We start from the raw sequence: 23,762 nt of genomic DNA, 5'->3' as shown, positions 1-23,762 counted from the left end.
TGAGCCAAGAGAGCTGCTGGAGCCCCAGCAATCACATCAGCATTCCAGGCAAGAAGCAAGGAGCAGGTGGAGGAAGCATATGAAAAAAGCACATGCCAGCTGTCTATCCCCCTTTTCATAAATTCTGTAATACTTGATAACTTCTGCTTACAACTCGCTGGCCAGAACTTAATCACGTGGCCCTATTTAGAGGCAAGAGAAGCTTGGAAGTGTAGTGTTATAACTGTGTACATTGCCACACTGTAAAAAATCAAGGATTTGTTATTAGAAGAAGGGGAGAATGGATTTTAGGTAGGCAAGTAGACAATAAAACACTATGTCTTCTTTCCTTGAATATTAGGACACCTGGCCTTTCTGCAGGACGACTTTAAGGGCCCACTTTTGAAAAATATAGGCAACTTTAACACACCTGCTATTTTGTTTTATAGACTTCACTTGTTACGATCCTAAGCCACCAACGGTTACAGTTTAGTATGACAGAAGAGTCATAAAATAAAGCAGCAGATTGATCTTTTTATATCCAAAATCTAATTTAAAAGGATTTTTTAAGGAGAAGAGTAAACTCCTTGAAGAATAAATTTCAGGTCTCTGTGGCTCTCCCCTTAGATTGTAATTCAGTTCAGGCTTTGCCCAGATTCTGCTATGTGCCCGACATGGTGTGGAAGCAGGGGATAGAAGGAGGACTGCGTGGCGCCCACCCACGGGGCGCTTGCTCTCTGGGAGGTGATACGTGGGTGTGAAATGGCCTGAGATAGTGCCTGCGTTCCTTCCTGATTAGGTTAGGTGAGGAAAGAGACTGGTTACGTTGGGTGGGGAAATCACTCATATTCCTGACAGAACTCATCCAGTGGAGGAGAATTCTGGTCCTATGATGCTCCACGCGGGCTGTAAAGACCTTCATTAGCAGCTGCAGCTCTTCTCAGTGACAGGTTTTGGGGCAATTTTCTGGGTCTCCTGAAATCGCTCAGTGATTTGCATGGGTCTCTTGAATTCTGCTGAGAATATTTCACCTTTTAGATTTCGTACGAAGCAAAACTCTTAAAAGATGGAAAGAAAAAAAAAAAAAAGAAAGAAAGAAATCCTTGCTTTGCCCTCAATCTGGATCATTAAAAGCGTGTGTAATGAGATGTTCTAAAGGGACTCACCGGCTCCGTTTCCGTCATGGGTCCAGTCTTGGGAGGCCACCATTCCCCGCTCCACGGGGACAAACATGCGAAGGAGGGGTCAAGTGACTGCTTTGCATCCATCAGCTCAATGACTACTCTGAGAGAGAAAAAGATGCATCACATTTGAGACGAGGGAAGAATGCTTTTCAGGGGTCATTGTCCCGCGAGTATCGCCCCCACGTGGAGGATCGGGGACTTGCTTCCCCTTACCACCAGCTGGCTGAAGGGATCTTTACGTAAAGAGCTCAAGAGGGCAACACAGGTGCCCCAGGGCCCCGTGCAACTCCCGCCTGAGAAATCGAAAGGTGGAGAAGGGACGCCTGGCTAAAGCACCCCCTGGCAGTGACATTCTTTCCCTGAGAGCCGGTTCAAGGTGGGAGCTTCTGGGGACCAGGTGTGCGCCTGGGAGAGTCTTTGATCTTCCCAAAAGATCGCCTGGAGGGGAAAAGAGACCTCAGAGGAAGAGGTCTGATCTCCAGGGACTGGGGATGGAATTACAAATAACAAAAAGCCAGCCAGAGAAGGCATTTTCACAGGAGTCAAAAGAACAGCAGGTGTCAGCTCTTCCCTATTGAAATTTCCAAAGACCCTTCAAAGTGCCTGGTGTGATAAGCTTTGAATATCTGCTGAGCCCAGGTAAACCTCATCTGTCGCTTTCTCGTGTCTTCTTCCTGCAGTTCAGAGAGCAGGCGGAGGCCACGGCTAGCAACCGGAGGGCCGCCCAGGTAGAAAAACGGTACCCTAGCCCCTCCCCTCCAGGAGCTGGGGGCAGGGAAAAGCTGTAACTCTGGGGTTCTGACTATTATATGGGACTAGACATTTTAAATCCTGGCTGCAGAGAGAGGCTGAGAAAGTCACGTCTCATCCAAGATTTCAGTTTCAGATTTCATCCAGAGGTAGAGTGAGCGCCCCAGCAGGTTTGAACCGGCAGTGGGGCGAGATGAAGTTTTGTCTTTTGCACCCAATGAGTCCCACTTGCTCAAGGCACCAGCTACATGTGAAAAACATCTCAGGGTTAATCTCCCAGTTGCAGCAAAGCACAATAAGGCATTAATTAGGGCTCCATTTACACTTCTTGCTTCACCTCTAAGCACCTGTTTATGGGGAGCTGGTTCTTCTAATGGCTGCACTCATTCCTGTTCTATTTGTAATTCGGATTTCTTTAAGTACCTGGGAGCCATGCTCTAATATTAGCCAACTTTCTGGAACTTAATACAGATAAACTCATTCTAGGAGAATTAGGAGAACGTCATTAGCCTGTTACCCAATTGCATGGGTTCTAAGAATGAAGTATTTCAGAGACCCTGGCACATGTTGGAGTTTCATATGCCTTTTACTTTGTAATGGGGACTCACGTACTCAACATTCTCCTACACTGGACTGGTGTTGATATCAAGGCAAAGTGTCTGATTTTAGCTAACACATAATTACCTTTTACAATAAAATTGCAGCTGGGCCGTTGAGGAGGCGTTGAGAGGGATACAGAAGTAGAAGCGAGAACTGGGCCCTTGAAGAGGTTTTTGCTGTGTGGACATTGGCTGCTGTCCCAGGTCTGAAAAGTGTCAGTCTTGGGGATAAACTTCTGTGTGTCTAGCACTCCCCATACAAAGGTCAAAGGATGACTGACTTGTTCTAATCCCAGGGCACAGGGGAGACAGGTGGGCAGGGTATCCTGGGCTAAATGATACTGCACAAGCCAGACACCTCTCAGATCCTCATCTATGGGATGCTGCCCCAATGTGACTTTCTTTTTTCTTTTCAGTATTTTCTTTTATTGTGATAAAGCACACACAACATAAAGTTCACCACTTTAATCATTTTAAGTGCACCGTTCAGTGGCATTAAGTATTCACCGTGCCGAGTAACCATCACCACCATCCATTGCCACAACTTTTTTCATCTTCCCAAAGAGAAACCCTGTACCCAGTAAACACCGACTCCCATTTCTCCCCTCCCCCAGCCCCTGGCAACCACCATTCTACTCTCTGTCTCTATGAATGCGTCAGTTTTAGGCATCACAAATAAATGGAACCGTACAACGTTTGTCCTTTTGTGTCTGGCTTCTTTCACTTAGCATAATGTTTTCAAGGTTCATCCATGTTGTAGCATGTATCAGAATTTCGTTCCTTTTCGTGGCTGAATAATATCTCATGGTGCGGACATACCACATTTTGTTTATCTGTTCATCTGTTCACTGATACTTGGGTTGTTTCCACCTTCCGACTATTGTGAATAATGCTTCTACGAATGTTGGTGAACAAGTATCTGGGTCCCAGCTTTCAGTTCTTTTGGGTATGTAACTAGGAATGGAATTGCTGGATCATAGAGTGATTCTGTGTCTAACTTTCTGAGGAACCTCTAACCTGTTTTCCCTATAAGCAGCTGCACCATTTTACATTCCCACAAGCAGTGCATGAGCGTTCCGATTTCTTCACGTCCTCCCCAACTCTTGTTATTTTCCCTTTTTCTGTTTGGTTGTTTAAGTACAGCCATCCTAGTGGGTGCGAAGTGGTGTCTCATTGTGGTTTGACGCGCGTTTCTCTAATGACTAATGACGTTGAGCATCTTCTTATGTGCTTTTTGGTCATTCCCATATCTTCTTTAGAAAAATGTCGGTTCAAATCCGTTGCCCATTTTTGAATTGGGTTGTTTGGTTTCGTTTGTTGCTGAATTGTGGCGGTTCTTTATATATTCTAAACACTACAAATATTTTCTCCTATTTTGTGGGTTATCTTTTCACTCTCTAGGGTCCTTCGATGCACAATCAAATGGGGCTTTTTGCATACGTTGAAAAAAAAGTTGATGTGACAAAGATCTGCCAGCTGACAGCTATGTCATGTCAATTAATTCATCTATTTAACCCACAAGTGTGTATTAAGGAGACCCTCGTTCTGGGGTTTATGTTCACAAGATATAGTCGCCACTAGACAGCTCCCCTTCGAAGCATTTATAGTCTAGTTAACAAGTCACTTCCCGTAAAACAGAGAGGCTGAAAAACACCCACAGTGGATGTTGGCAACTGACATGCGATCATTTCAAATGTGTGAATTCCAATCGGATGTGACAGGAAGTGCCCCCGCACCAAAGGAGGTTGGTCGGGGAAAGCCACACAACTCCGCATCACCTGCCCCAAACCGCACGGTCACATTTACCACCAGCAATCAATATTGCCATCCTCACAGTACGGCATCTGGACCGTAGGCCATACGCTGTATGGCATCTAAGCTAGCAAGAACTTGAGAACATTAACTTTAGGTGTTACAGCATTCCCAGCTCAGTTGGTCCCTAACCAGGTCAAGATTATTATTTTCTGGGGAAAGAGCTCCTTTGTAGCTTTGAAACATATAAATACATCAGCAGTCCCACCTTTCATGGAGGCTACATCATCAAAATTACAGGAACAGGGCTTCCCTGGTGGCGCCGTGGTTGAGAGTCCGCCTGCCGATGCAGGGGACACGGGTTCGTGCCCTGGTCCGGGAAGATCCCACATGCCGTGGAGCGGCTGGGCCCGTGAGCCATGGTCACCGGGCCTGCGTGTCCGGAGCCTGTGCTCTGCAGCAGGAGAGGCCACAACAGTGAGAGGCCCACGTACCGCAAAAAAAATAATAATAATAATAAATAAATAAAAATTACAGGAACATTTTTTATTGAGCGCCTAATTTATGTCATGGGTGCTCTGTTTTCTTAATCTTGATTTTAAAATAATAATAATAATAAAAGTTATTTACTGTTATATATCATTGAGTTTAACAGAAGTAGATCTTACAAAACCAAGAAGTTAAAAGGCAGTCACTTATATAATCAAAGGAGTCTGTAGCTTTGAAAGCCTTCATCTTAAATTCTTATGAAGAGGTTTTCTGGCACAGATAAGATGGGTTTATAGAAGCATTAAATCTCTGGACAGGGCTTCCCTGGTGGCGCAGTGGTTGAGAATCTGCCTGCCAACGCAGGGGACACGGGTTCGAGCACCGGTCTGGGAAGATCCCACACGCCGCGGAGCAACTAAGCCCGTGAGCCACAGCTACTGAGCCTGCGCGTCTGGAGCCTGTGCTCTGCAACAAGAGAGGCCGCGATAGTGAGAGGCCCGCGCACCGCGATGAAGAGTAGCCCCCGCTCGCGCAACTAGAGAAAGCCCTCGCACAGAAACGAAGACCCAACACAGCCAAAATTAACAATAAATTAATTAAAAAAAACATCTCTGGACAATATCAGCAGAGACCCTCATCACGAGTCCTGGGCCTTGGACAAGTGAAAGCCAATCAGAAATCATGGTTGCTGAAATGGTGATACCAGTACATGAGGGAAATATTGCATCTGAATTACATGTTGTTTTCCAGCAACATTTTTGTTACTTAAGGCAAGGTACACTCATATTTCAGGGAGCCTAATGGCACTGACTTAACTTGCCAACCGTCCCTACTTGAAACCTCGTTCCCCTACGAGAGTTTAAGCTCCTTGAGGGTAGCTGTGTCTCCTGGACCCTCAAAAACTTGCTTGAGAGGGACTTCCCTGGCGGTCCAGTAAGACTCCACACTTCCACTGCAGGGGGCACGGGTTCGATTCCTGGTCAGGGAACTGAGATCCCTCATGCCGTGCAGTGCGGCCAAAATAAATAAATAATAAAGTATTAAAAAAAAAAAAAAAAGACTTGCTTGAGAGTGGGGGGACCAATTGCTTAAGCCAAAAGGCCAAGCAGCATCCTTGATTATTCCTCCTCCCTTGTCACCCACGTCTAACGCATCAGCAAATCCCATCAATTTCCTCTCCGGAAGCCTCTCTCCACAGAATACAGATGTCCCTTGTATGTCGACCATGTGTTTCTGATCCTTTGACATCCGGGGCTTGCTGACCCTGGAGGGACTGCCCCTCCCAGGGCTAGCCAATTCCTAGAAATAGTCTGTGATTCACTCTGGCGCAAAAAGTGCCTTTCATATGCAAACAAACCCGTCCGGATCGCTAAGCTCCAACCTCCTTCTGTATCAGGCTCTCAGACTCAGGGCCACTATCTACCTGTCCTAATCACCCTGGGCCAGATACAGCCAACTAGGGGACAGCCCCTATTTCCCCGGAGCCTGCTGAAACTCTTCAAACTGGCCAATCCTAAGCCTGCTGACCCTGCCTTGCCCATGCTTCCCTTGGAAACCACTGTAAAGGCCCCTGTACACATTTTCCCTCACTCCCTCTGCCTCCTGGCTGACCCTGGTGCATCCCCACGTGGCCCTGCGTGGGCGGCAGGGCATGCCCACTCTTCTTGGGAACTGGAACAAACTACCTTCTCGATGGCAGTCATCTCCTGATCTGTTGGCCTTGCCGTACCTGAATAGTAATAACATCTACATGTTAATACATCCTGGAGTTGTGCCCCTAGCCTGTCTGGACCCTACAATAACCCCCACCCACTCGATGTGCTTCTCCTCCAGGCCTGCAGCCCAGAAGCCCAGGGACTTTCCAAAATGAAAACGGATTGTGTCCTCTTCTTTAAAATTCCCTAGGGGCTTCCACTACAAATTAGAATGAAATCCACACTCCTTTCCGTAGCCTGGAAGGCACCACGTGTCCCAGCTTCTACAACCTGTCCTTAGGTCTCCCCTTGCTCAGTGCTCCAGCCACACTGGCCTCCTTTCAGCTCTGCAGAGATGCCAAACTATTTCCTGCCTTGGGGCCTTTGTACGTGCTGTTCTCTCTGCCCGGAACACTCTTTCCCTAGCTTTTGTGTGATTGGCCCTTTTCCCTCTAGTCTCAGTCAAATATCACCCCTGGAGAGGCCTTCCTTAACTGTACAGTCAGACATCCTGTTCCATTATTCTGTTTTATTTTCTTCATCACACTTGTCACTCTGTAATTATTCTTTTGCTGCTCTATGGTCCATCTCTCTACCACACGCCCCGACATGGAGTAGAACATAAGCTCCTTGAGAACGGGAGCCTTGTTCATGGCTGTGTTCCCTGAGCCTAGATAGCCTGGCATGTCGTACTAGATGAATGAATGAGGGGTACCTTACCTGTGTTTCCAGGCCTGGAGAGGGGAGTGGAAGGGGCTGAGGAGTAAGGAGTTGTCCCCTGCTGTGACCCTGCAGCCACTTGGAAGCTGCTGGCTCACCAGAGGCTCCCCAGCTCCTGGCCTCTTATCAGGCTACTGCAGTGTCAGGGCTGAGAGAGACAGACAGTGCCTGCTTCCTGGAGAAGCCAACGGGAAGCCAGCCTCTGTCTCGTGAGGTTCTGCTGACCAGCACATTTCCCCTGCAAGGGTGCCTTCTCCTTCCACAGACCCCAGGTTCATCTGTCCCCTGCTCCAGAAGCTTGGCTGTCCCCAGGCTGCGTCTCCACTTGGCCCAAAGGATATGATGCAGCTTTTGCCGGTGCAGAGATGTCTGGGGTGGCTGCCAGCACTGTTATCTTTTCATTTCATCTGCCAGCCAAGAGCTTTCCCCTGCTTTTGCCTCTTGAAGCTTAAGGCAAGAAATGTTGACCTTGAGTACAGGTGCTTCTTCATTTGTTACTCAGGGTCCCCTGTTCTGTTTCACATCCAAGCCAGCGGCTCCCCAATCTTCTCTCTTCCTTTCCCTTGACCCTGAGGCTGTTCCCTGGCAGCCTCAAAAAAAATTTGGGATTTTTTTCCCTGAGATCTGGTTCAGGCAGTAGGAGCGCTGCTAGTTTGCCCCCTTTACTCAAGGGTACCAAGGCACCTCTTTAGACTGTGGCCAAGTGGCCGCTTGGAGGAAACATTTCCAGAGTCATGCACAGAGTGAAGGGGACTCCAACCCCTGAACTTGGGGGCATTCATCTGACAAACATTTTTTGAGGATCTGCTGCTTGCCAGGCATTGGTCTGCTGGGGTCTGTCTTACTGCACCAGGGAGGGACTTTGGTCATGTCAGTGTTGCATAGAAATCCAAGCATATGTGTTTGGGGCACATTATGCGACAGTTCAACAAAGCATTCTGGGACAACTGGATAGTCACATGCAAAAGAATAAAGTTGGGGGACTTCTCTGGTGGCGCAGTGGTTGGGAATTTGCCTGCCAGTGCAGGGGACACGGGTGCGAGCCCTGGTCCGGGAAGATCCCACATGCCATGGAGCAACTAGGCCCGTGCGCCACAACTGCTGGGCCTGCGCTCTAGAGCCCGCGAGCCACAACTACTGAAGCCCATGCGCCTAGAGCCCGTGCTCTGCAACAAAGACGAGCCACCCCAGTGAGAAGCCCATGCACCACAACGAACAGTAGTCCCTCCTCGCCCCAACTGGAGAAAGCCTGTGTGTAGCAACGAGGACCCAATGCAGCCAAAAATAAATAAATAAAATTTTTTTAAAAAAGAATAAAGTTGGACCTCTTACCTCTCACATCATACACAAAAATTAACCAAAAATGAATCAAAAGCCTAAACATACGAGGTAAAACAAACTCTTAGAAGAAAATGCAAGCATAAATTTTCATGATATTGGATTAGGCAAAGCCTTCTTAGATATGATTCCAAAAGCACAAGCAACAAAAGAAAAAACAGATAAACTGGACATCAGAATAAAAAATGCTTATGCTACAAAAGACACCATCAAGAAAGTGAAAAGACAACCCACAGAATGGGAGAAAATTTTTGCAAATCTGGTAAGGGGCCTGTATCTAGAATATATAAAGAATTCTAACAACTCAATAATAAAAAGATAACTCACTTGAAAAATGGGCAAATAATCTGACTAGATATTTCTCCAGAGAAGATATACAGTCAGCCAATAAGCACCTGAAAAGATGCTCAATGCCATGAGCCGTCAGGAAAATGCAAATCAAAAAAACACAATCAGATCCACTTCACACCCACAAGGATGGCTAGAATCAAAAAGTCAGATAATAACAAGTGTTGGCGAGGATGTGAGAAATAGGATCATCCATTGTTGGTGGGAATGCAGACTGGTGCAGCCACTGTGGAAAATAATCTGGCAGTTGCTCAAAAAGTTAAACACAGAGTTACCATATGACCCAGCAATTCCACTCCTAGGTATATACCCAAGAGAACGAAAACATTATGCCCACATAAAAACAGGTATACGTTCATAGCAGCATTATTCATCATAGCTCAAAAGTGAAAATAACCCAAATGTCCATGAACTGATGAATGGATAAACGAAATGTGGTATATCTGTACAATCAAATGCTACTTAGCAATAAAAAGGAATGAAGCACTGATACATACTACAACATGGATGAACCTTGAAAACATTGTGTAGATACACATTATATATATGTGTCTATCTAACGTACTATATATACACAAAAGGCCACATATTATAGGATTCCATTTATATGAAACATACAGCATAGGCAAATCCACAGAGACAGAAAGTAGATTAGTGGTTCCCTAGGACTGGAAGTGCTCAGGGAAAATAGGGAACAAGTGCTAATAGGTACATGGTTTCTTGTTGGGGTGATTAAAATGTTTTTTTCTTTTGCGGTACATGGGACTCTCACTGTTGTGGCCTCTCCCGTTGCGGAGCACAGGCTCCAGACGCGCAGGCTCAGCAGTCATGTCTTACGGGCCTAGCTGCTCCGCGGCATGTGGGATCTTCCCAGACCAGGGCACGAACCCGTGTCCCCTGCATTGGCAGGCAGACTCTCAACCACTGCGCCACCAGGGAAGCCCAAATAAAATGTTTTTAATTGGTTGTGGTGATGGTTGCACAACTCTGTGGCTATATTAAAAAACAATGAATTGTACACTTTAAATAGATGAATTGTGTATTATGTGAATTATATCTCAGTAAAGCTATTACTAAAAAAATCATGTGATAAAGATCCTGGACAATCAAGAGAGTCTGAGAGTCTGGAAATTTATAATCTGTGGTAGGCAGAATAATGACTCCCTGAAGATGTCCAGGCCCTAATGTCTGGAACCTGTGAGTATGTCACCTTATATGGCAAAAGGGACTTTGTAGCTGTGATTTTAAACACATGGAGTCTGAGATGGGGAGATGATCCTCGTTTGCATAAGTGTGCCCAGTCTAATCATGAGTCCTTAAAAGCAGAGGTCCTTTCCCAGATGCATCAGAGAGATGAACCTAAAAACAATGACGAGAGATACAAAGCACTTGACCTGCCATTGCTGGCTATGAAGATTGAGGAAGGAGGCCACAAGCCAGGGAATGTGCTAGCTTCTAGAAGCTGGGAATGGCCCTCAGCTGACAGCCAGCAAGGGAACAGGGATCTCAGTCCTAAAACCACAAGGATCTGAATTCTGCCAACACCCAGATGAGCAAGAAAAGGGCTCCCCTTGAGAGGAACACAGCAGCCCTGCCACCCCTTGGTTTTAGTTCGGTGAGACCCACATCAGACTTCTGACCTAAAGGGCTGTAAGATAATATACTTGCTTTGTTTGAGCCACTAAATGGTAGTCAACTGTTATGGCCACCATAGAAACCAATATGTCGCTACTTTATGTAGACTTTATGAAGCTAATCTTAAAGAGAGAGAGAGAGAGAGAGAGAGAGAGTGCTGGGCTTTCTCATGCCTGGGGATGAAAAGATGTACTGGTGGTTGAAAATCCATGACACCTGTTCTTTCCTCCCCACCCTGTACAAAGAGCAGAGTGAAGTAGAACTGACTTAGTGACTGCTTCCCCAAAATAGAAACTGCAACATGATTTTATTTCTAACTCCACTGCCCTCTCTTGTGAGTCATTCGTCTCTCCAGGTCTCACTTTCCACATCTGGGAAGCAGGCTGAATTAACCCTGACTTCTGCCTACCCCACAGTTTAGGAAGACAAAAAAAGTCAGCTTCAAACAGAGCTCCAGGGCGCTCCTTGCAGACACAGTTCAGGTCACGGGACACCCTCCATCACCACCACAGGGCATCACTCCTTTCTTCCGGCTTCCTTCAGAGGGTTTTGGGCACACCTGGTCCGATGGGATATGGAGTACCTTGTGATGTGGCATAACCTGTGATGTGGCGTATCTTGTGATGTGGCCTTGTAGCTGCTGTTAGCAAAGAAATGAGAAAAGCTTTAGGTATGCAAAGGTGCTAAAGCTCATCATAAAGCCCCGTGGACAAGCTTTGAGATTTTTGGTTTTAGGGGGCAACGCTCTCACACCTGGATGAAACCAAATTGTTTTCATGATGGAAAGAAAGCAAAGTAATGGTCCAGATCAGACTAGAAGGTACAGAGTCAGGAGGAGACTGAGATAAGGACTAAGAGTGAGGGAGGGTAGAGAAATGAAAACATCTCAGCTATGTGTGGGCATGGAAGTACTGGCAGGGAGAACAGCTGTGACACCCTAGGCTCATTTCATGTCACTCCCCAGTCCCCACCCCACTGACACCTAAGTGGACACATGCATGTTCTTAATAAGCTGGTTACTGCTGACTTGGCTTTGGGATGTTTTGAGAGGTGCCCTCGAGGTAACGGATGTTGGCTGTACAGGGATCTGGGAAACGTCCCCACCGCTCATATCAGTCTCTGAGCACTGCCTTCTCCCATCTGTGCCTCCTTTGGCCCCAGTTTACATGCTATGTGAGTGCACAGTGCACCCAGGGTTACGAACATGGGAAGGGCTCTTGGCCAAGTCCTGGCATCGTCCAGCACGGTTTGGCTGGCCGCTGCCCTAGACCCTCCCACCCACTTCCAGCTATGGAGGCAGCCGGGCAGGGACCCGGCTCCTTGACTCTCCTCTCAGGTCCCACCCAGTATGGCCAAATCCTTGCTGAGGCCCAGCAGCTCCGTGCAGGCCCCCAGATGGCCCCTGGCTTTGATGACAGTGGAGCCCAGCCCCCCTTGGCTCCCCAGCCTTCCTGGAACCCTCTTGCTTAATATCCTGTGTGGTAATCACGCCGGTTGGCCCTACTTAGTCTGCTGGCCACTGCCAAGTTCCTTCTGCTAGTTCCTGACATTCCTACCTCTAATGGAACCTTCATGGAATCAAAAGCTGCTAAAAGTCTTCTTTCTCTGGTCAGAATGCCCTCTGTTGGGTGGTCAAGCGCTCTGCAGCACAGGTGACCAGGCATTCTCCTGTCTCTGGGATGGGAGGAAGGTGGGTCTGAAGAAGGGAAAGAGCTAAGATGCTCAGGAGTAGGGATGAGACCACCAAGAGGTGGTCCTGGGTGGTCTGGCTGGTCAAGGTAGCAGCAGCCCTGCCTTATTTAACTCAAGGTCACCCAGGGTCTGCTGAGAAGCAGGAAGGAGCAGCAGCTTCTCTGATGGCTGCGGCCCCACAGGGTGCACTGACCACGCTGTAGGGCTGGGAGGAAAGTGGGCATGAAGGTGAGAGTGAGGGTCAGGTACTGCGTGATAATGGTGAAGGGTGGGGCAGAGGACGGGCATACCACCCACTGAGTGCTCAGAGAGGTAGCTCACCCTGTCATCTCTTTATAACCTCACCATCACCCCGCAGAGAAGGCCTTTTGCCCATCCACGGTCTTGCTAATAAAGCCATACAGGTGCAAGCTACCACTTCCTGGGCACTTATCACAGGTTAGTGTCTTCAAGGTCACACGAGTGTAGTCAGAGAGCTGAAGCTGTCTGGTGGAGACACGGCCCATAGCCTGCTCTCCCAGCCGTAAACCACTACTTCCGGATATTAAAAAGGGGATGCACCAAGCCGCTCGTTCCATAGATGGAGAAAAGCGAGGTCAAGTGACCTGTTCTAGGTCCCACAGCTTGTGCCAGGTCGCGGGCAACCCGGCTCCTCGACACAACCACTTCCCTCGGCGCTCCTGTGGCCCAGAAGGCGGCCTCTTCGATGCACAAGAGAACCCAAGGCGACAGAGGAGGGTCCGCTCACTTCGTTCTTGAGTCCAGCCCATCCACGGGAACCCTGGAATCATGTGGGAGGGCCCAGACCCCGACCCCTACCCGCAGCGACCGGAGCTAGGGGGCGTGGTCTCGCCTGCGCCTCCGCCGCCCGCCCCTGGTTCGGCCCCACTGCGCGCGCCCCTCGCCTAGTCCCACTGCGCGTGCGCGTCCCTGACCCGGGAGGGGGCCCCTTCTGCGCGCGCGCGCGCGCCGAGGCCTCAGGGGTCTGAGGCCGAGGTCCCGCGGCTGCAGCGCCCTCGCGGACAGTGACGAGTCTCGGGTTGGGCCGGGAAGGGTCGGTCGGGCCGGACCTGGCCTCGCGCCCTCCCCGTTCGCCGCCCCCGGCGTCGCTGGCGAAACCCGAGCGCGCGTCAGGCGCGGGGCCGGCGTGACGCGCCCCTGTTAGGGTGGGCCCGGCGGGCGGAAGAGGATGCGTGGGGCCCCCGCTTGGCCTGAGCTCGGCCCGCAGCACCGGGCGCCCTGCGCAGCCCCCGACGTTTCCCGGAGAAGCGGCCGGCTCTGACGGGCGAGATGAAGTAAGCTGCATCCCCCGCTTTCTCTCCGGCTCCTTTGGCCGCAGGAATTATTTACAGCCGGAGGGTGACCGCGTGCTCGCGCCCAGCCGAACCCGCAGGCCCGGGACGCCGGCCCCTCGTGGCTGTGAAATCCTTGGGCGTTCAGTTGGGAAGAGTCACCCCAGCCACCACCCACCCGCATTCCCTTCTCCGCCTTCCTTCCGCGAAATAAATTATTGTTCGCTTCTGCCTCCGTATATCCCCTGACGCGGCAGTTGTGTTTGGTGGCGGGTGGGCAGGAGGCAGCCAGGCGCGGTCGAGGCTGGTCCGGAGGGGCCGGCGGCATCCCCTTTCCTAGGCTTTCTGCAGTTCTGTTCAGTGAGAGGAGGAACTTGCGGCTTCCCCACTCCCCCACCCCGGAATCTGCTTAATCTTTGGCATTAGCGCTCAGGTTTCGATCAGCGTTTCAAACACATCCATCCAGTGAATGGTTTTGCAGAAGTAAACCTGTCTGGGTCTCTGAAAATCTGCTCACTCAAACTTGAATGTGCAGCTGGAAGTGAGAACTTCTGGAAAAGTCATAAGCCGAAATTGCTTGTCCCCCAACCGTCTGTCCCCTCCCCCCACCAGGCCCGTAGCTTGTGGAAGGTAGCCAATGAGGGAAACCTGAGTAGACCAGGTGTATTTTTTTTCCTATATATATATTTTTTATTTTTATAGATCTTTATTGGAGTATAATTGCTTCACAATACTGTGTTAGTTTCTGCAGTTTCTCCTGTACAACAAAGTGAATCAGCCATATGTATACATATATCCCCATATCCCCTCCCTCTTGAGCCTCCCTCCCACCCTCCCTATCCCACCCCTCTAGGTCCTTGCACAGCACAGAGCTGATCTCCCTGTCTATGCTGCTGCTTCCCACTAGCCATCTATTTTACATTTGTGTCAATGCCACTCTCACTTCACCCCAGCTTCCCCCCCCCACCCCGTGTCCTCAAGTCCACTCTCTATGTCTACGTCTTTATTCCTGCCCTGCCACTAGGTTCATCAGTACCATTTTTTTGTTTTTTTAGATTCCATATATATGCGTTAACATACGGTATTTGTTTTTCCCTTTCTGACTTACTTCACTCTGTATGACAGACTCCAGGTCCATCCACCTCACTACAAATAACTCAATTTCGTTCCTTTTTATGGCTGGGTGATATTCCATTGTATATATGTGCCATATCTTTCTTTATCCATTCATCTGTCAATGGACATTTAGGTTGCTTCCATGTCCTGGCTCTTGTAAATAGAGCTGCAGTGAACATTGGGGTGCATGTGTCTTTTTTTTTTTTTTTTGCGGTACGCGGGCCTCTCACCGCTGCGGCCCCTCCCGCTGCGGAGCACAGGCTCCGGACGCGCAGGCCCAGCGGCCACGGCTCACGGGCCCAGCCTCTCCGCGGCACGCGGGATCCTCCCGGACCGGGGCACGAACCCGCGCCCCCTGCATCGGCAGGCGGACTCTCAACCACTGCGCCACCAGGGAAGCCCGCATGTGTCTTTTTGAATTATGGTTTTCTCAGGGTATATGCCCAGTAGTGGGATTGCTGGGTCATATGGTAGTTCTATTTTTAGTTTTTTAAGGAACCGCCATACTGTTCTCCATAGTGGCTGTATCAATTTACATTCCCACCAACAGTACAAGAGGGTTCCCTTTTCTCCACACCCTCTCCAGCATTTATTGTTTCTAGATTTTTTGATAATGGCCATTCTGACCGTTTTGAGGTGATACCTCATTGTGGTTTTGATTTGCATTTCTCTAATAATTAGTGACGTTGAGCATCTTTTCATGTGCCTCTTGACCATCTGTATGTCTTCTTTGGTGAAGTGTCTATTTAGGTCTGCGCACATTTTTTAATTGGACTGTTTGTTTTTTTGATATTGAGCTCCATGAGCTGTTTGTTTATTTTGGAGATTAATCCTTTGTCCGTTGTTTCATTTGCAAATACTTTCTCCCATTCTGAGGGTTGTCTTTTCATCTTGTTTATGGTTTCCTTTGCTGTGCAAAATCTTTGAAGTTTAATTAGGTCCCATTTGTTTATTTTTGTTTTTATTTTCATTACTCTAGGAGGCGGGCCAAAAAAGATCTTGCTGTGGTTTATGTCAAAGAGTGTTTTTCCTATGTTTTCCTATAAGAGTTTTTTTTTTTTTTTTAAAGTATATTTACTTATTTATTTATTTTTGGCCGCATTGGGTCTTCGTTGCTGTGCATGGGCTTTCTCTAGTCGTGGCGAGCGGGGGCTACTATTTGTTGCAGTGCGTGGGCTTGTCATTATGGTGGCTTCTCCTGTTGCGGAGCACAGGCTCTAGGTGTGACGTCTTCAGTAGTTGTGGCATGCGGGCTCAGTAGTTGTGGCTCATGGGCTCTAGCATGCAGGCTCAGTAGTTGTGGCACAAGGGCTTAGTTGCTCCTCGGCATGTGGGATCTTCCCGGACCAGGGCTCGAACTGTGTCTCCTGCATTGGCAGGCAGGTTCTTAACCACTGTGCCACCAGGGAAGTCTTCTTCTAAGAGTTTTGTAGTGTCTGGTCTTACATTTAGGTCTTTAATCCATTTGGAGTTTATTTTTGTGTATGGTGTTAGGTAGTGTTCTAATTTCATTCTTTTACATGTAGCTGTCCAGTTTTCCCAGCACCACTTATTGAAGAGGCTGTCTTTTCTCCGTTGTATGTTCTTGCCTCTTTTGTTGTAAATTAGGTGACCATATGTGCGTGGGTCTATCTCTGGGCTTTCTATCTTGTACCACTGATCTGTATTTCTGTTTTTGTGCCAGTACCATACTGTCTTGATTACTGTAGCTTTGTAGTATAGTTGAAGTCGGGGAGCCTGATTCCTCCCTCTCTGTTTTTCTTTCTCAAGATTGCTTTGGCTATTTGCAGACTTTTGTGTTTCCATATGAATTGTAACCTTTTTTGTTCTAATTCTGTGAAGAATGCCATTGGTAGTTTGATAGGGATTGCATTGACTCTGTAGATTGCTTGGGTAGTATAGTCATTTTCACAATATTGATTCTTCCAATCCAAGAATATGGTATATTTCTCCATCTGTTTATGTCATCTTTGATTTCTTTCATCAGTGTTTTATAGTTTTCTGAGTGCACATCTTTCGCCTTCTTAGATAGGTTTATTCCTAGGTATTTTATTCTTTCTGTTGTGATGGCAAATGGGATTGTTTCCTTAATTTCTCTTTCTGATTTTTCGTTGTTAGTGCATAGGAATGTCAGAGATTTCTGTGCATTAATTTTGTATCCTGCAACCTTACCAAATTCATTGATTAGTTCTAGTAGTTTTCTGGTGGCATCTTTAGGATTTTCTATGTATAGTATCATGTCATCTGCAAACAGTGACAGTTTTACTTCTTTTCCAGTTTCTATTCCTTTTATTTCTTTTTCTTCTCTGATTGCCATGGCTAGGACTTCCAAAACTATGTTGAATAAGAGTGGCAAGAGTGGAATCCTTGTCTTGTTCCTGATCATGTGGAAATGCTTTCAGTTTTTCACCATTGAGTATGATGTTTGCTGTGGGTTTGTCATATATGGCCTTTATTGTGTGGAGGTAGGTTCCCTTTATGCCTATTTTCTGGAGAGTTTTTATCATAAATGGGTGTTGAATTTTACCAAAAGCTTTTTCTGCATATATTGAGATGATCATTGATTTGTTAATGTGCTGTATCACATTGATTGATTTGTGTATATTGAAGAATCCTTGCATCCCTGGGATAAATGCCACTTGATCATGGTGTATGATCCTTTTAATATGTTGTTGGATTCTGTTTGCTAGTATTTTGTTCAGGATTTTTACATCTATGTTCATCAGTAATATTGGTGTATAATTTTCTTTTTTTGTGATATCTTCTTTTGGTTTTTGGTATCAGGGAGATGGTGGCTTCATAGAATGAATTAGGGAGTGTTCCTCCCTCTGCAATTTTTTGCAAGAGTTTGAGAAGGATGGGTGTTAGCTCTTCTCTAAATGGTTGGTAGAATTCGCCTGTGAAGCCATCTGGTCCTGGACTTTTGTTTCTTGGAAGATTTTTAGTTACAGTTTCAATTTCATTACTTCTGATAGGTCTGTTTATATTTTCTAATTCTTCCTGGTTCAGTCTTGGAAAGTTGTCCCTTTCCAAGAATTTGTCCATTTCTTCGTGGTTGTGCATTTTATTGGCATATCGTTGTTTGTAGTAGTCCCTTATAATCCTTTGTATTTCTGCAGTGTCAGTTGTGATTTCTCCTTTTTCATTTCTAATTTTATTGATTTACGTCCTCTCCCTCTTTTTCTTGATGAGGCTGGCTAAGGGTTTATCAATTTTTGTTTATCTTCTCAGAGAACCAGCTATTAGTTTTATGATCTTTGCTATTGTTTTCTTCGTTTCTATTTCATTTGTTTCTGCTCTGATCTTTATGACTTCTTTCCTTCTCTTGACTTTGGGTTTTCTTTGTTCTTCTTTCTCTAGTTGCTTTAGGTGTAGGGTTGGATTGTTTATTTGAGATTTTTCTTGTTTCTTGAGGTGAGATTGAATTGCTATAAACTTCTCTCTTAGAATTGTTTTTGCTGTGTCCCATAAGTTTTGGGTTGTCGTGTTTTCGTTGTCATTTGTTTCTATGTATTTTTTAATTTCTTCTTCAATTTCTTCAGTGATCTCTCGGTTATTTAGTAGTGCACTGTTTAGCCTCCACGTATTTGTGTTTTTTTCAGTTTTTTTTCCTGTAATTGATTTCCAATCTCATAGCGTTGTGGTGAAAAAAGATGCTTGATACGATTTCAATTTTCTTAAATTTTCTGAGGCTTGATTTGTGACCCAAGATGTGATCTGTCCTGAAGAATGTTCCATGTGCACTTGAGAAGAAAGTGTATTTTGCCACTTTTGGGTGGAATGTTCTATAAATATCAATTAAATCTGTCTGGTGTATTGTGTCATTTAAAGCTTGTGTTTCCTTATTTATTTTCTGTTTGGATGATCTGTCCGTTTGTGTAAGTGGGGTGTTAAAGTTCCCTACTGTTACTGTGTTATTGTTGATTTCCCCTTTCATGGTTGTTAACAGTTGCCTTATGTATTGAGGTGTTCCTATGTTGGGTGCCTAAACATTTGTAATTGTTAATATCTTCTTTTTGGATTGATCCCTTGATCATTATGTAGTGTCCTTCCTTATCTATTGTAACAGTATTTTAAAGTCTATTTAATCTGATACGAGTATTGCTACCCCAGCTTTCTTTTGATTTCCATTTGCATGGAATATCTTTTTCCACCCCCCCCCCCTTCACTTTCAGTCTGTACGTTTCCCTAGGTCTGAAGTGGGTCTCTTGTAGACAGCATATAGATGGGTCTTGTTTTTGGATCTATTCAGCCAGTCTGTATCTTTTGATTGGGGCATTTAATCCATTTACATTCAAGGTTATTATTGATATGTATGTTCCTATTACCATTTTCTTAATTGTTTTTGTGGATCTTTTTCTTCTCTTGTGTTTCCCGCCTAGAGAAGTTCCTTTAGCATTTGTTGTAAAGCTGGTTTGGTGGTGCTGAATTCTCTGAGCTTTTGCTTATATGAAAAGGTTTTGATTCCTCCGTTGAATCTGAATGAGATCCTTGCTGGGTAGAGTAATCTTGGTTGTAGGTTTTTCTCTTTCATCACTTTAAGTATATCCTGCTACTCCCTTCTGGCCTGCAGAGTTTCCACTGAAAAATCAGCCGATAACCGTATGGGATTCCTTTGTATGTTATTTTGTGTTTTTCCCTTGCTGCTTTTAATATTTTTTCTTTGAAGTTAATTTTTGTTAGTTTGATTAATATGTCTTGGTGTGTTTCTCCTAGGGGACTGTATGGGACTCTCTGTGCTTCCTGGACTTGGGTGACTATTTCCTTTCCCATGTTAGGGAACTTTTCCATTATAATCCCTTCAAATATTTTCTCAGACCCTTTCTTTTTCTCTTCTTCTTCTGGGACCCCTGTAATTCGAATGTTGGTGTGTTTAGTGTTGTCCCAGAGGTCTCTGGGATTGTCTTCAATTCCTTTCATTCTTTTTTCTTTATTCTGCTCCTCAGCAGTTATTTCTGCTTTTTTGTCTTACAGCTCACTTATTCGTTCTTCTCCTTCTGTTATTCTGTTATGGATTCCTTCTAGGGTATTTTTCATTTCAGTTATTGTGTTGTTCATCTCTGTTTGTTTGTTCTTTAGTTCTTCTAGATCTTTGTTAAACATTTCTTGTATTTTCTCAATCCATGCCTCCATTCTATTTCTGAGATTCTGGATCATCTTTACTATCATTCCTCTGAATTCTTTTTCAGGTGGATTGCCTATTTCCTTTTCATTTATTTGATCTTGTAGGATTTTACCTTGCTCCTTCATCTGTGACATACTTTTTCGCCATCTCATTTTTTTTTTTTTTATGAGTTGGATTGTGTTGTGTTCCTGTCGTACTGGTTGTTTGGCCTGAGGCTTCCAACACTGGAGCTTGTAGGCTGGTGTGTAGAGCTGGTCTTTGTGCTGAGATGAGGACCTCCGGGAGACCTCACTCTGATGAATATACCCTAGGGTCTGAGGTTCTCTGTCCAGTGGTTCATATTTGGAGCTCCCATGTCAGGAGCTTTGGCCCAACACCCAGCTCATGAACCAAGGTCCGGCACTCCGTGTCGGGTGGCAAAAAAAAAAAAAAAAGAAAGAACAGTAACAAAGTAAAAAAATTAGACTAGGAAATGAACAGATATGTTAGAAAGAATATAAAAATAAAAATATAGATGAAACAACAACCGGAAGGTAAAACAGAACCGCAGTAGTAAAAAAGAGGAGGAAAAAAAAAAAGGTGGAAAAGACCTTGGCTGTGGAGGGCAGGGCCTAAGCAGGGGCGGGGTTTGGGTGGTGGGCGGGACCTATGCTTAGGCCCACAAGGCTGGAAAAGGCCCCGGGAGGTGTGGGGGGTGGGGCTTAGGCTCAGTGGAACAGAAGGGACCCAGGCGTGCCTCCCGCCTCTAGTTTCAGGGGGCAGGGGAACCCCACCTGGGAGCCCAGAATGCTTCCCAGGGTCGAGTGGGTGGGGCCAACACCCTCTGCTCCTCTCCTGCTCCCGCTCCTCTGGTCATGGAGGGCCCCTCCCGCCTGCCTTCCCTGTTCTCCCCCCCCACCCCCGCCCCGGCCTCCCTCCTACACCCCCAGGACAAACGGGGCCCTGAGGGGGCCTCTGAGGGCGGGCGTAGGACCCAGCCCAATAACTGGGCAGGCTTCCCCAGCCAACTGGGCAGAGGAAATGCTGGGCGTACTCCCCCCGATCCGAGCCCCCAAGGGTCCCTCCAGGCGTGGGGACCCCTCCCCCCTCTCAGCCACCCCCCCAGGGGTGCCCTCCAGCCTCCAATTCTCCTCCCTGCTCAGTCCCCCCACGTCCTACCGGTTCGTTTGGGGGTTCCTCCTGTCTCCTTGGGCGTCGAGGTCCCCCACCAGCATCAGCAGGCTGGGTGTATTTTAAATTATGTTGTACATTTTCTACAGTGATCAGCATATGAGGCTAATCTTTTGGCAAGTTTTAGGAGCACCTGAGATAAAAAGGCTCAGTGTTTGGCGTCCACAGAGCTCATTTTTAGGCAGTATTTTGTGTACATGTTTCTTTGAGGTACATAACTGCTCAGCAAATAACCACTCCAGGCAAACATTCAAAGTTATTTTTATCCAAAGACTAGAATTTACTAAGTGACTCTTATTGTCAGATGGTTTTAGGCTGTTTAAAAGGGAAACAGTCAAATCTGTGGGCACAGGGAAACCAGGAGGCACCTTTGGTCATCTGTGGCCCGCCCACTTCTCACTTTATTGATGGAACGAGGCAGAATGTCACTGCTTGTTGCCAGATTCCACCATGGACTCTGCCAGGCCCTAACGCCCGGACGGAGCGGGATGTCTGGTTTTGCTTTTTGTTGCCCTGAGCTGGGAGCTGGGTGGGTCTCTGTCTAGGAGACCTCTTGCCACCATTACCTCTCAAAGTATTTTCACCGTCATGATACGGGGGGTTTTCCCCCAGACATTAAAATGAGGTGGACGATCCCCATTTTCCACCTGGAGAAAAGGCCCTGAGTAGTTAAGTGAAAGGCCCAGGGCTGCAGAGTTAGAGGTTTACTCTACTCCTGTATTCTTTGGGCCAGATTATAAACCCCTCATGGGCTGGGGTGGGGACTTTTTTTTAACCATCTCAGCATTATATGCCTTTGATTTTTCATCGGTATGACTGGAAGGGCACAAAGTTGTCGATGTGCTGTTCCTTGGCACTTTTTTCTGTTGTGGGAAGTTAACTGGTTCTGCAGCAGTTCCAGGAGACGAGCGGGAGAAGTCGCCTTATTCATGATGTTCTTGGTTTAATAGTGACAGAGGCTAACATTTCTCGGGCGCTTACGGCGTGCCGAGCACCGCGCCAAGTGCTTTATATGGACCGTCTCCTTTCGTGCTTCTCATCGACTTGTTTTCCCACTCTGTGGTCAAGGTTGGGAGAGGTTAAATAACTTGTGTAAGCTCACACAGCTACTGAGTGGCTAAGGAGTGCAGAAACGAGCCCTTCCCCGGCAAAGGGCCTTCCAGGTTTAAAGAAAGCAGCTCAGGCTTAAATACAGTGTTTTCGTGACGTTAGAACGAAGGTGAGCGAATCCCTGTTGGAGTGGACATGGGAGGCCACGGCCATTCACAGCAGGGAAGCAGAGCTGCCGACCAGCTTGGGTCGCTTACGTGAGTGTTTAGACCACTGTCATTCCCGTCTTGGAGGGGAGCAGAATCAGTGTCCACACTAAAACAGTGGGGTTTTTGGTTTTTTTTTTTGTGATTTATTTATTTTTGGCTGCATTGGGTCTTTGATGCTGCTGTGCGCAGGCTTTCTCTAGTTGCGGCGAGCGGGGGCTACTCTTCGTTGGGGTGCGCAGGCTTCTCATTGCGGTGGCTTCTGTTGTTGCAGAGCACGGGCTCTAGGCACACGGGCTTCAGTAGTTGTGGCGTGTGGGATTCAGTAGTTGTGGCTCAAGGGCTCTAGAGCGCAGGCTCTGTAGTTGTGGCGCACGGGCCTAGTTGCTCCATGGCATGTGGGCTCTTCCCGGACCAGGGCTCGAACCCGTGTCCCCTGCATTGGCAGGCGGATTTTCAACCACTGCCCCACCAGGAACGCCCCTAAAACAGTGTTTTAAATTTGCTATTTGGGGTTGTAGTCACACGTTTTACAGGTAGGTGGGAAGTAAGTGCTGGAACCAGGCTGCCTGTATTCAAATCCTCTCACCTCTGAGCTGCCTGACCTTCAGTAAGTTATTTTATCTCTCTGCACCTTAGTTTTCTCTCTACTCATTCTAAAAATGGGGACAATAATAGTACCTGTCTCATAAGCTGTGGCAAGAATTAAATGGCATGGTGCCTGTGAAGCTCTTAGCCCAGTATTTGGCATTTAGTTAAATGCTCTATATTCTCTTTTATTGTTCATAGTGTCATTTCAGGTAGTGAGCTGCTGCCATTGTGTGCTGTGTCACAGTGCGTGAAGTCACCATTAGAGATTTATTCCTTCATGCCATCATTCACACGCAGGTGCTCATACACAGGTGATGGTGGTCTTGGGCAATGGGAATTCTTTTGTTCATTCAGCAGATATTTATAGTGTACCTTCTGTGTGCCAGGCCCTGTTTTGCCAGGCCCTGGAGGTGGGCAGTGAACAAAACACAAAAACCCTTGTCCTCATTGGAACTTACGTTTTTGAGCGGGGGAGGGGGGGAGTGACAGACAATAAACAAAATAAATATACTTATCACATACAGATATGTACTACGGGGAGAAATAAAGCAGGGGATGAGATGAGGGTTGGAGGTTTACGATTTTACTCAGAGTCGGCTGAGAAAGCCTCCCTGAGAAGGTGACATTTCAGCAAAGAATTGCAGTTAGTGAGGGAGTGGGCCACGTGGACACCTGCAGGGAAAAGTAGGTCAGGCAGCGGGAACAGCAAGTACAAAGGCCCTGAGGCAGGAGGATGGGTGGCTGGAGCCCAGAGAGGGGCAGATCAAAGAGATAGGAGAGACGATCAAAGAGGTAATAGATGGGAGGCCAGAATGTGTAGACCCCGCAGGCCACCGAACAGAAGAATGACATGATCTGACTGATGCTATAAACAGATCACTCTGCTGGGTTCGGGCGAAGATAGAAACGGGAGGCCAGTGAGCTGGTTCCTACAGTGGTCCAGACAGAGGTGATGGAGGCTGGGACCAGAGTGCAGAGGTGGAAGGAGATGAGAATGGTGGGAAGTAGTTGTATGCTAGATAAGTGTTGGTC

At 47.0% G+C, this 23,762-nt stretch overlaps 1 protein-coding gene across 2 annotated transcripts in view; it reads left to right on the top strand.

Annotated features, from left to right (window-relative positions):
- The first annotated feature begins 13,371 nt into the window (after window positions 1-13,371).
- The window catches only part of H6PD (hexose-6-phosphate dehydrogenase/glucose 1-dehydrogenase), a 34,403-nt gene continuing 24,012 nt past the window's right edge, over window positions 13,372-23,762 (top strand). The window contains exon 1 of one of the 2 annotated variants that reach the window (XM_082865449.1): window positions 13,372-13,475. In XM_082865449.1, coding sequence (XP_082721575.1) covers window positions 13,471-13,475 — 5 coding nt within the window. In that variant the 5' untranslated portion in view covers window positions 13,372-13,470. Of the gene's footprint in view, window positions 13,476-21,970; window positions 22,191-23,762 lie in introns of those variants that run through there. The other variant, XM_082865448.1, reaches the window with a different exon arrangement.

This window comes from Leucopleurus acutus (assembly GCF_964270905.1).
Source record: "Leucopleurus acutus genome assembly, chromosome: 2".
Lineage (NCBI taxonomy): Eukaryota > Metazoa > Chordata > Mammalia > Artiodactyla > Delphinidae > Leucopleurus > Leucopleurus acutus.
This window is presented reverse-complemented; position numbering and strand designations above follow the sequence as displayed.